Source organism: Haemaphysalis longicornis, unplaced genomic scaffold, assembly GCF_048455015.1.
Source record: "Haemaphysalis longicornis isolate Haplotype H1 unplaced genomic scaffold, Haemaphysalis longicornis Haplotype H1 scaffold_8, whole genome shotgun sequence".
NCBI classification, from domain to species: Eukaryota; Metazoa; Arthropoda; class Arachnida; order Ixodida; family Ixodidae; genus Haemaphysalis; species Haemaphysalis longicornis.
The window spans coordinates 153,088,341-153,098,884 of NW_027526445.1; the positions used below are offsets into that span (position 1 = coordinate 153,088,341).

General features: G+C 50.2%; 1 protein-coding gene across 1 annotated transcript in view; it reads left to right on the top strand.

Annotated features, from left to right (window-relative positions):
- The window catches only part of LOC144148531 (tetraspanin-33-like), a 44,396-nt gene extending 34,102 nt beyond the window's left edge, over positions 1-10,294 (top strand). The window contains exon 5 of the mRNA XM_077680055.1: positions 10,010-10,294. Within this exon, the coding sequence (XP_077536181.1) occupies positions 10,010-10,294 (285 nt within the window). The remainder of the gene's footprint in view (positions 1-10,009) is intronic.
- Positions 10,295-10,544: the final 250 nt, after the last annotated feature.

Below are 10,544 nucleotides of genomic sequence, written 5' to 3' on the forward strand. Positions count from 1 at the left end.
GCGTGCGCTGGGTCTATTGTTGCTTGTGGTCAGCTGATTTCTGCTGTTGTAACATTCGCTGGTCAAGTCCGGATAGCAGCAGTGGGAGCGGAGGATGTCGCGAATAGTAGTTTCCTCCGTGTGTGCTGGCTTGGTGGCGTTCCGTGCGCTGTGAATTTCGTTCGCCGTGGTCAGCTCCACTGGTTCAAGTTGGATGTCGTTCGTCGCCTCTGGTGCGTTTCGTTCGCTGTGCGTCTCGTTTTATCTAGGAACCTCCCCAATAATTGGTGTGTGGTTGTTCACCACGTATGATGCATTTCGGCCGCCGTGCGTCTTGTTCGCTTGTCGTGGCCACATCCACCAATCCGGATGTGATGTCGTTGGTTGCGTGGACCGGCGCCGGGACATCACGAGCGAGAAATGTACGTACTGGCTCCATTGCGTTCCGTGCTCTCAGCGTTCCGTTCGTCTACGTCTGTACCGGAATAGCAGGTGCCAGGAACGTGGTGCCTTCTGGCTCGTGCACGCTGCGTACGTTGCGCGTCTCGTTGCTTGTTGCTGGAATGACCTGCGCGTGGGCGATGTAGCTCGTGGGCGATGTAGCAGAGCAACGTGTGTTCGTTATCTCGCCAGAAATGCACTGACCTTCGATGCGTTTCCGTAATCGTGGCGATTACCTGGGAGAGGTCCGGTGAGCACGCAATCACATTTTGCATGCGTCGTCTCGTTCATGTGCTTGCCGTCGTGCATTCTGCCTGTGTCCGGATCTCGTACAGTCCAGGCGCCGTGGGAAACGTGCGGCCGGCTCTCGCCAGTTGTCTCTGAAAACTTTCTCGTTCATCACGCACTCTTAACAACTGACCTGATCATATTGTCAAGTTTCTTAAGATCGTTATGTCGTACCTTGAGATAGGGCACTGCATATGTTATGCGGCTGATGACGAAGGCCTGCACTAGGCGGAGCGTCTCGGATTTCTGGAGGCCCCCGTGTTTGCGTGATACTCGACCGATCATGCGGCTGATTTGTTCACACGTGGATTTAAGTTTGTTAAGGGCAATGGCGTTATTGCATTTGTTATTACTCCCTTCTAAAACGTCCACCGAACGTTTAACACAGCTCGGGATGCACAATACGATCACTGAGCTCAGTACACGAGTCAAATCATGCGACTGTCAATGACAACTACTGGCAGGCATGTCCTTGAAGATCTCCGCATCGCTCTACCCCCTACCACTGAAGGCAGAGCGGACATCTCTCCCCCTTGGCACCGCAAACTAATCGTTAAACCTCTGCCCCGTAATATGCATCCTGACCGAAACTCAGGAAGAAGGCAAGCCCGAGTAACAGCCATAACAAAACAATATAGCACCCGTAATGGCGTGTATTATGTAGACGCAGCGGGGCCCACACCGGAGGGCATCTGTACTGTTGCGGTCCTGCATGAGGGAATACAGGCGGATGGACTATCAGTGAAAACGAGTAAAATTGAGTTTCTTGAAGAGACGGCTATAGCTTTAGCCGCCACTCACTCTGACGCAACGCACATAATGTCTGACTTGCAACAAGCTTGCTGAAATTTCCTCAGGGGTCGGATATCACTCCTAGCTAGAAACAAATTCTCACAAATGCCAGTCCAGAAATATCCGACGCAATAAAACAACTTGTATGGGTACCTGGCCACCAGGGAGTAGAGGGGAACGAGCCTGCGCACACAGCCGCCCGAGCGTCTCTCCCCCGGAGTTCGTCTGACTTCCCAGGCTCTGACCGTACACTTGTACCTTACCCGCTAACCACATTCTCTGAGGTCACAACATACCTGCGCCACGGTAGACGGGCGTTCCCGGTGCCCGCCAAGGACCTGGATAGAACTGAGGAGCACCATCTTCGCCGGCTGCAGACGGGCTCATTCTACAGCCCCGCAATGCTCAAACACATCAACACGTCCTTCTCGGGTTCGTGTAACTTCTGCGGTCAGTGGGCAGACACGTATCATATGGTATGGGCCTGCCAGTATAATTCAGGGTTAAAAGTCAAAGTGAAGCCAACGAGGGAGGGCTAGGAGGCGGCCCTGTCCGGCTGCTCGGACCTAGAGTCTCAGCGGGCTCTCGTCCAGCGGGCACGGGCGGCGGCCTCGACCAATGGGATCCCGGACTGAGGAATACCACCCACGCAAGAAAGGCAACCGCCTCTCCCTCTCTTTAACTCTGTCTTGTACATTAAGAAAGTTTTTCCTCCCCCTACTCCTCCTCCTCTTTCTCCTCCTCCTACTCCTCCTCCTAACGCAGCCTCCTGCTCTCAAACAGCGCTGCTTGCAGGGTCCTCTGCCGTTTGCTGTCGGAGGCAGCCTGAAGTAGCGTTGGCACATTCGTTCGTTTGGAGAGATGGCGACGTTCTCCGTTGTCCTCTAGAAGACGCAAGACGATGTCGTCCTTACGGCCACAGCAGGGTAGCCTTCGTAATCGTAGTGCGCTTACGAACTGCTGTTTCTTCGCAGAGCATAGGACGTAGCGTTCCGTTGAAGACAGCAGTGTGTCGACCACCACCGACATGGAGTCTGTCGGTGCCTCACGTCTGCGTGCCGCACTCTCGTAGTCGTGGTGCGGTTCGTCCACGTTGTTCGTCTCTTCGTCCGTTCGTCCTCTCATGGCCTCAAATCCTGATCCTGTCAACTGCAACATCTTAGCTAGGTCGTGGCTCGAATGAAAGGCTAAACAGAAAAAATAAAATGTTTGATTATGCGAGGCTAAACAAAATATGCGAGGCTAAACAAGGCATCGCACGCGTTCAACTGGATATTATGATGTCCGATTCACAACTCACAAACGTGCTTAGGTGTACTCGGATATTTTATTTCCATTGCTGGGGCAAATTCCACCGCCGCGCCTGTACGGTGGGGCTATATGCTCACTTGTAAATGGCACTACACGAGACCATATAACTAGTGAACCTGAGCAAATTGTTTCAAAACGAGAACCTAATAAAACCATATGGGCGCACGTACATCAGCCAAATTGTCGCTTGAATACGCACAGCGGAATGGTGCGGACAATTTCGGTGAGACCAACGTTACAAACCAGGCAGTCGGTTTGACGCGAGTTACGTAAATTAACTGCGACTGTTGAAATGAGCGGTTCGGCTCACGAAACGACTACACAGCGTGACATGTGTCTACAGAAACTTCTGAAGACCGAAAAAGAGGGACTTCAGTACGCCTGGTACCTGCATTGTTAGCAGCATCCACCGCCTCTCCCCTAAAACAACTGGAAGGGAGCAAGCGCAATGAAGCCGCCATGCGTTCACAGGCCGCGTCAACAAAATTAACTGCGGCAGTCAATAAGTGCCATAGGAGAAGTGCAACTGCGGCCGCGTTTCCCGCCGGGCCCTCACCCCCTCGTTTTTCCCTCTTCACCGTGACCCCTTTGCGAGCGAACGCCGAGAAACGCTTACAGTGCCAAACAGGGACCGGCAAAGGGGGGAGGTGCAGTTTTCGTTGTCTAATTTTGCCATCCTTGACTGTTAAGCTGCACAGCGGCACCGCTAAATGTTTGCGACTCGTACACGCGCCTCCGGACTCGAGCTCGTGATAAAACTTGTTTGCACTACTGTACTCACGAGTGCATATACTCAACAGTGCAAGCACTCGCAAAACCAGTATTCATGAGTATTGTACTAATGAGTATTGTACTGTGTACTCATGAGTACTGTGTACTCACGAGTACTGTGTACTCACGAGTACTGTGTACTCTTAGTACTCATACTCATGAGTACTCATACTCATTAGTACTCAAACTCGTCAGTACTCATACTCATGATTACTGTACTCATGAGTACTCATAATCATGAGTAGTGTACTCATGAGTACTGTACTCACGAGTAGTGGATTTGCCCCTGTACTCACTCGTCATCATACTCACCTTTTTTTTCTGGGTGTGTACTCAATCATCATCGTACTCACTCGTGAGTTTGAGTACAAATGAGTACAAATGAGTGTACTCACGAGTGAGTACGCCGACCTATGCGTCTCCCATGCTGTTCCTAGTTAAGCTTGCACTCGGCGCGTTGCTTAAAGTGCGCGCGCGGATGGATGCTTTTGCACGTACAGTCGTCAAAACTGTTAACAACAACAAAGATCGAGGTGCCAGCGCACGAACAGAGCGGCAGTTTACGATAGCGCTCGGGCTGAAAAGCCAGGCTTCGAGCATGCGCTGAGACACCCAAGTACAGTAGGACAGCGTCGTGAGTGCTGATAACCAGGAGCCAAAGATGCGGCTGGTATGGCTATCGTGAGTTGCCACTCTGTGCGTAGGCAGGCACCTCGTGTTTTGTTGTTGTTAACAGTTTTGACGACTGTACATATGTAGTTATTGTTTACGTTCCGGAAAGCAAGCACTCGTAATAAAGTGAAGGCAAAAATGTTTTTTTTTTGGTCTTGGGTGGTCCGTTGGACTCCCTACTGAAGCTCAGAACGTTTGCTCTCATTCGGTAGAAAGCACACGCGTACGTCGGTCGCTCGTCTGCTGCGAACATCAGCGAGCGTGTTATTCGCCATACTTGTCTGTGCCTCGCACTCGCGCAGAACTGCCCATCACAAGGTCCATTCTCATAAGTGTGTGCGCCACGCGCGTCCCCCGCGCATTCACGCGATGGTCGCGAAGCTTATACGCCTCGAGCGCGGCCTGTAGGGGCGCCACTGAAATCCCCCTAGCGGCCCGTTTTGAAAGCAACCGCGGGAGTCCGCGCCCCGCTCCCAGTGCCGCCGCTGCTTTCGCGGCCCCTTCACGACTGAGATTTACCGTTTGCGGGCGTTTGAAATCCATGTTTATGTGGAGCGGTCACTCTGTTCGCAAATGGGTATATTCACGAGAGTGTAAATGTTTCTGACGCGATCTAAGTGTGGTATATTCTGTCTGTATAGCGCCAGGTGTGTGTGACAGGCCAGCGTCGTGGAACCGGCGTATGATGGAGCCGATTGTAGTTACACTGACCTGAATTTACTACCCGTGTCTCCGTAACCACCGCTTCCTCCGATGTTCATGCTACGGCTATACACTACGATTTAAATCGGTTTTGTGCGCTTGCATAATCAGCCGAGCACTCATACCTGACAGCACGCCAGTTACGTTACGTTTGCCAATATTATACCTCAGATATTGATCACCACCATTTACAAGCCAGTCTGTGTTAATTTCGGGAATATTCAACAAAAGTACGATGGACAATGCATAATTATACTCGGGGATCAGCACACGAGAGTCGTCTTGTCGTGAAGTGAGCGCCCGCAAACATTCATCTGCTACATATATCCTCTGCGAGCAGCGCGGATACGGGATTAGAATATAATCCGTGTCCGCGACTAAATGCTTCTTCGAAATATCGTCATAAGGCACAGGAAGCCTGCAGAATGAAGCAGAAACTGAAACCAGAGGTCCTTATCACATACCACACTCTTCCAACGACACCTTTCATCGCTTGTTGAACAGCCTACCCTGTATACTTCCAAAAATGCGTGCGCCGTACGATCAGCTCTTCGTTGAAGTAGAAAAACGAAAGGAAAGTGAACGCGACATTTGTGTTTGGGATTACTAAAACGTTCATTGCTGGATTCCGCTCCGCATTTGTACACAGCGTCCCCCACACCGATGTCTCGCGAAATACCAGTGCATTTAGCGTCTAGTGAACCCTACCTGGCTTAAGTTTCGACGAACGTATTTAGCATGTCAGAAGCTGCACTGTTTTTTTTTTTCATTTCCGTTAGAGCTATTATGTTTCTTAATTCCGCACTTGCACAACATTTATTTTTCCGTGGTTTCATTAACTTGCATTGGTTCTTGCTATATTGCGTGTGTGGGCACATATTTAACGACGCACAGGCTTGGAATATACTTAACATTTTCGCATGGTTTATATTCTTATAAAAGGCATAAGTTATTGTCCGAGATTGGGTAATCACATCCCCGAAACATATTTTTCTGCGACGTATATATTCTAAACGAAGCCGCATTCGTTGTCCACGCTGCAAAATGAAGCCAACCTCTCATTGTGCCACCATCAGGTCTAAACGAGGCGACAGTAGAATTCATTCGTGCCTGATGTTTTGGAGGTGACATGGGTGATATGTTGCTGCCGCCGCCGACGCACGGAAGAGCGGCGACGAAGCGCGCAGAACCGCGTCCCCAGGTAGCTGTTGGAGGCGATCGCGTACTCTACTACGAAGACGCAGCTGCTTTTAAAGTGACCTAACGTACTCTTTGCCTATAGGCGTCACCATAACAAGTTTGTTTTAGGGCGCGGAAAGGCGAAAAGAAGCGAAACAGAGCCCAAACACTGCACGAGCCCCTATCAGCCACGCAGCGCAAATCCCGTCAACGCCGCGGAGAAGCGGCGGCAGGCGGCGCAGCGATCGCGAAGCTCGAAGCGTATAACTTCTGCTTCATGGATAAGCACGAGCAGCCGCTCGAGTTCGTCAGAGATGACCTCGCGTCAACAAATCATGAGTCTGTGTTCCGCGCGAACCTGTCCGACGACGTAGCAGTCAACGCCTTCATGGACACGTAGTGCGGGTGCACCAACACAACCTGGATTGTCCAAAAGGTCCAGAAATGGGGCGAAAAGTATGTTTTTCGATACGAAGCGTTGTAGTACGCGAGGCGGCGTTTTTGCAACTTGTGTTGTAACATTTATGTTTTTATTCCTGCTATTTCTTGTTTATACATTTGTATACTTTTTTGCGTGTGTGTGGCTTACAGTTGAGGCGCGAGCTGTGACACAATGCTGGCGAATTAAAAGGCCAGACACTACAGAAATCTATATATGTGGTAGCTAAAAATGCGTCGCAGGAAACAGACACAAACTGCTCATCTATACCCATCAGTAGATCTCGAAAAGTGACAATTTTTTGCCGCTATTTGGACTCCCAGATCACTACCGCAAAAATAGTGCGCCAAGGAGATAACTTTTTTTTACTTAGTTTTATCTCTGCTGCGACTACCGTGACTTCAAGCTCACGCGCACCTACCCATTAGTCCCAGCGAAAAGAATATACGTATCTGAGTGAGTGTAAAACTTTATTAAATGAGAGGCCATGGGGCCCTGGGGGAGCAAGGATGAGGAGAAAAGGGGAAGGTCACAACTCGCACAATAAACACAGTTGCAGTCTTGGGGCCTTAATCGCAAAATGAACACATTAAAGTCAGTCAGTGGGAGCAAAACGCACAGTTCGCACTTAAATGTACAGTTCACACTGTAGACAATGCGGTTCACACTGAAAACAGTGCACGCTGCAGACAGTTCACATTGTAGACCGAACGGGGAAGTCGGCCAGGCTGCTACACCAATTTGTAGAGTCCGTTTTAAAGGGCGTACTCGGTAATTGCTTCTAGTGCGGTGGGATCGTCACCGACCCGACTAACATGTTCCTGTTCAGTCGCAGGGGCGGGACCTAGAGTTAAAAGCTGGTGGCGATTACGATCAAAATATGGACAGAGCCAAATTAAGTGGTAACGATTTGGTGTGCCTTCCCGACTACAGGGGAAAGGGGGGGGGGGGTCAGCAGCGCCATTCGGATCCTGCTGGAGCTGTATATTTCTAAATAACGTATCTTATGCAGCAAAATCTGTGTGTGCATGAAGCACAAATTGTTAAAAATAACTAATCGACATTGGCAACAGTGTGAGTGGTAGCACGCATGATTACTGATATCAAACTGCGCCCTGATGGCTTCAGTGAAGACACTGTGGTCAATAGCCCTGTACAGAAGATATATATCAAACTCCTCGAGTACTTCAGTAGCTGTACAATCCAACTATTACTTAGCCCTTGGTTGGTATATATTTTCGGTATTGTTTCCCTAAATTGTTATGACCAGCAGTGCAAATTATGCAGAATTCATGACCGAGTGTAAAACGTGTACGTTTGAGCTGGTGTCTTTCTTATCGACGTATCACCCTTGCAAAAACGATTCACACCTTCCATTGCTGTTAACAAAATGTCAATGTTTTCCTTAGTGGCACTGTTCCTGATAAAGAATTGTTGCAATGACGTTAATGTTAACGAAATTCAATGTAACAGTGCTTATGAAAGTGCCATAATGTAGCAGCTCATGCAGCTGTAATGTTTCGCAAGGGTAGGACAATTTGTAAATGTAGTCATGGGTAATTGGCTGCCTTTCTTGTAATCTGTACCTGCAGCAACGAATCGTGTTTTGAGGTGTGTATATAGTGAATGAGCACTTAACTCAATTGTATACCCTTCTGTGTGCTGTAGAATGAGCTTTCAATGAGCGTGTTTGCTTTCCGGAACGTGTATAATTGCCGCATGCGCGTGAACGCGTCCATCCGCGCGCGCGCACTTCGAGCACCAACCCGAGCGCTTATCTAGGAACACGATCGGAGGTCAGCGTCAACTTGCAGGCGCGCAAGAAGAGCGCGGAGAGATCAGGGGCTCAGGTACAAAAGGTTAACTCCTACCACATGTGCGTCAGCTTCCCCAGCGCCGCAGGCCAGCCCCGCCCACGGAGAGAAACCATCGGCCGCCCGCCAAGCAGCCGAGACGAGGGGAGGGGGAAAAAAGAAAAAATCCACCTCGCATGAAGTCGCGCACATAGAGGAAGTGACGTCACGGTGCTGTGTCCAAAGAGGTTAAAAAATTGCACTTTTATTAACCTCATTGGCTGCGCCGCTGATTCGGGGGTGTGGTCGGCCTTGGCCCCTACGGGATATGGTTTGGGAATACGCACCCCGGTGAAGACTTTCAGGCTCCCATAACAAAAATGCCCTCTTTGAATTACGGTCCATCGTCCCCTTCCTTCCATCCCTCTCACCACAGTACGGCGCACGCCCTCCTTGGTACAATAAAGAATTAATCAATCAATTAATCAATCAATCAATCAGTCAATCAATCAATCGAGTGGTGTCGACGCGCCCGATGACGTCATCGCTCGGCGAGGCTTTCTTGCGCACGTTTGCTGGTCCAACACCAGCTTAGACCGCATCGCTGTTACAGTAAAGCTTTTTAAAACGACAGTGTTTTATTCCCGGATACACGAAGATTTCACTTACGTCATATCCGTCACGGAAGTGACGCCAGTACAACGAAGCAAGCGGCCTGTGAAGGGTGCACCCCTGCACATTGGGTCTTCTTGCGGGGAAGCAACCTTTAGTACTGAAGAGTACGTTATACTTAGGGCGGTTCATTTTCAAGTTTTATATTTTAACACGAGAGTGCTTTATGCCGGGATACACCAAGATTTCAGTGACGTCATATCCATCACGGAAATAACGCTAGTACACCTTTGTCAAAGCGACCCGTCAGCAGGACGTCGCTCGCCAAGCACACCCACAAGACAGCCGCCGACCCGGAAATAATGCTCAGCCGCAGATTTCACTGTACATTTCACTTTCGTGTCTTACTGATTCCTACGACAGATGAATCAACCACAGTTTTTCCATTACTAACGCAACGGCGGTGCCACATGGCCATCTACGTGATGCCACTCAGGAGGTCATAATAACAGTGTAGGAAGGATCCGTGGACTCGGTATAGCGGGTGCGTCTTCCTACATTTATTGCTGATGCGGGGACCCGGCCTGAACTGAGATGGGCGAAGACCAGCGACCTCCCAGGTGCGCATGCAGTCGCATTCCGTCTGTCTGATGCGCCCGTGGCACCGGTGGCCCACCACAGCGAGCCCTGTAGCGCCACCATCATCATTATTATCGATCAGCTCGTGCTCAGAAGACTTGGCACCCTTCTGGAACGGCACCCTGTTCTGCGCTCCTCGTCCGTGTGCCATGGCGCAGCCGGCGCAACCAAAATAAACGTGGGCGCGGACTTCGTCGGCCGCCTACAACCGCTTAGAAGATTTTATCGCGATATTTTCATTCCTTATTGACTGCCGCTCGCATTCGGTGGATATAAACGGCATAGACTTTGGTTACAATGGTTTTGTCAGTAGAGCATTCCCTCTCACGAGGCGTTCCACCTGCAGCCTGTCTAACCGGCGGTTGTTCGTTCCTGCCTTTCTCCAATGCAGATCTTCACGCGGAGCTGTGTGGACGCCGCTGTGGCGTTCATCCAGAGCAACGTGTACCTGATGGTCGGCATCCTGTTGGTGGTTTCGGCCGTGCTGGCTGTCCTTCGCTGCATGGCCGGTGTCGTGCACGACGAAGTGATCGAGCTCACGCGTTTGTACGACGACTACTACAAGAAGCAGGCGCGCGGTGCACGCAAGTCCCAGGCCCGCCTGGAAGCGCTTCGGGAAGTGACTGCCATGAAACATAAGCTGGTGCACAGTCGCCACCATAGGCGGCACAAATAGACGGCGTAGGCGTCATTTGATCATTTTTTTCGTTTCGCCGCATGGATGGAAACAATGGCTCCTGGCGAATTTAATAGTAATAGGAATCGCTTTATTTCATCTCTTGAAATATACAAATCAACGTCGGGTCAGCCCAAGCCATGCAAGGTATACGCATGCAAATAAATCATTACGAGACACCTAACCACTTTTTATGAAGAAGTAAATGCGAAGCCATTGGCGCCCGATTGCCCAACGCGTCTTTTCATTA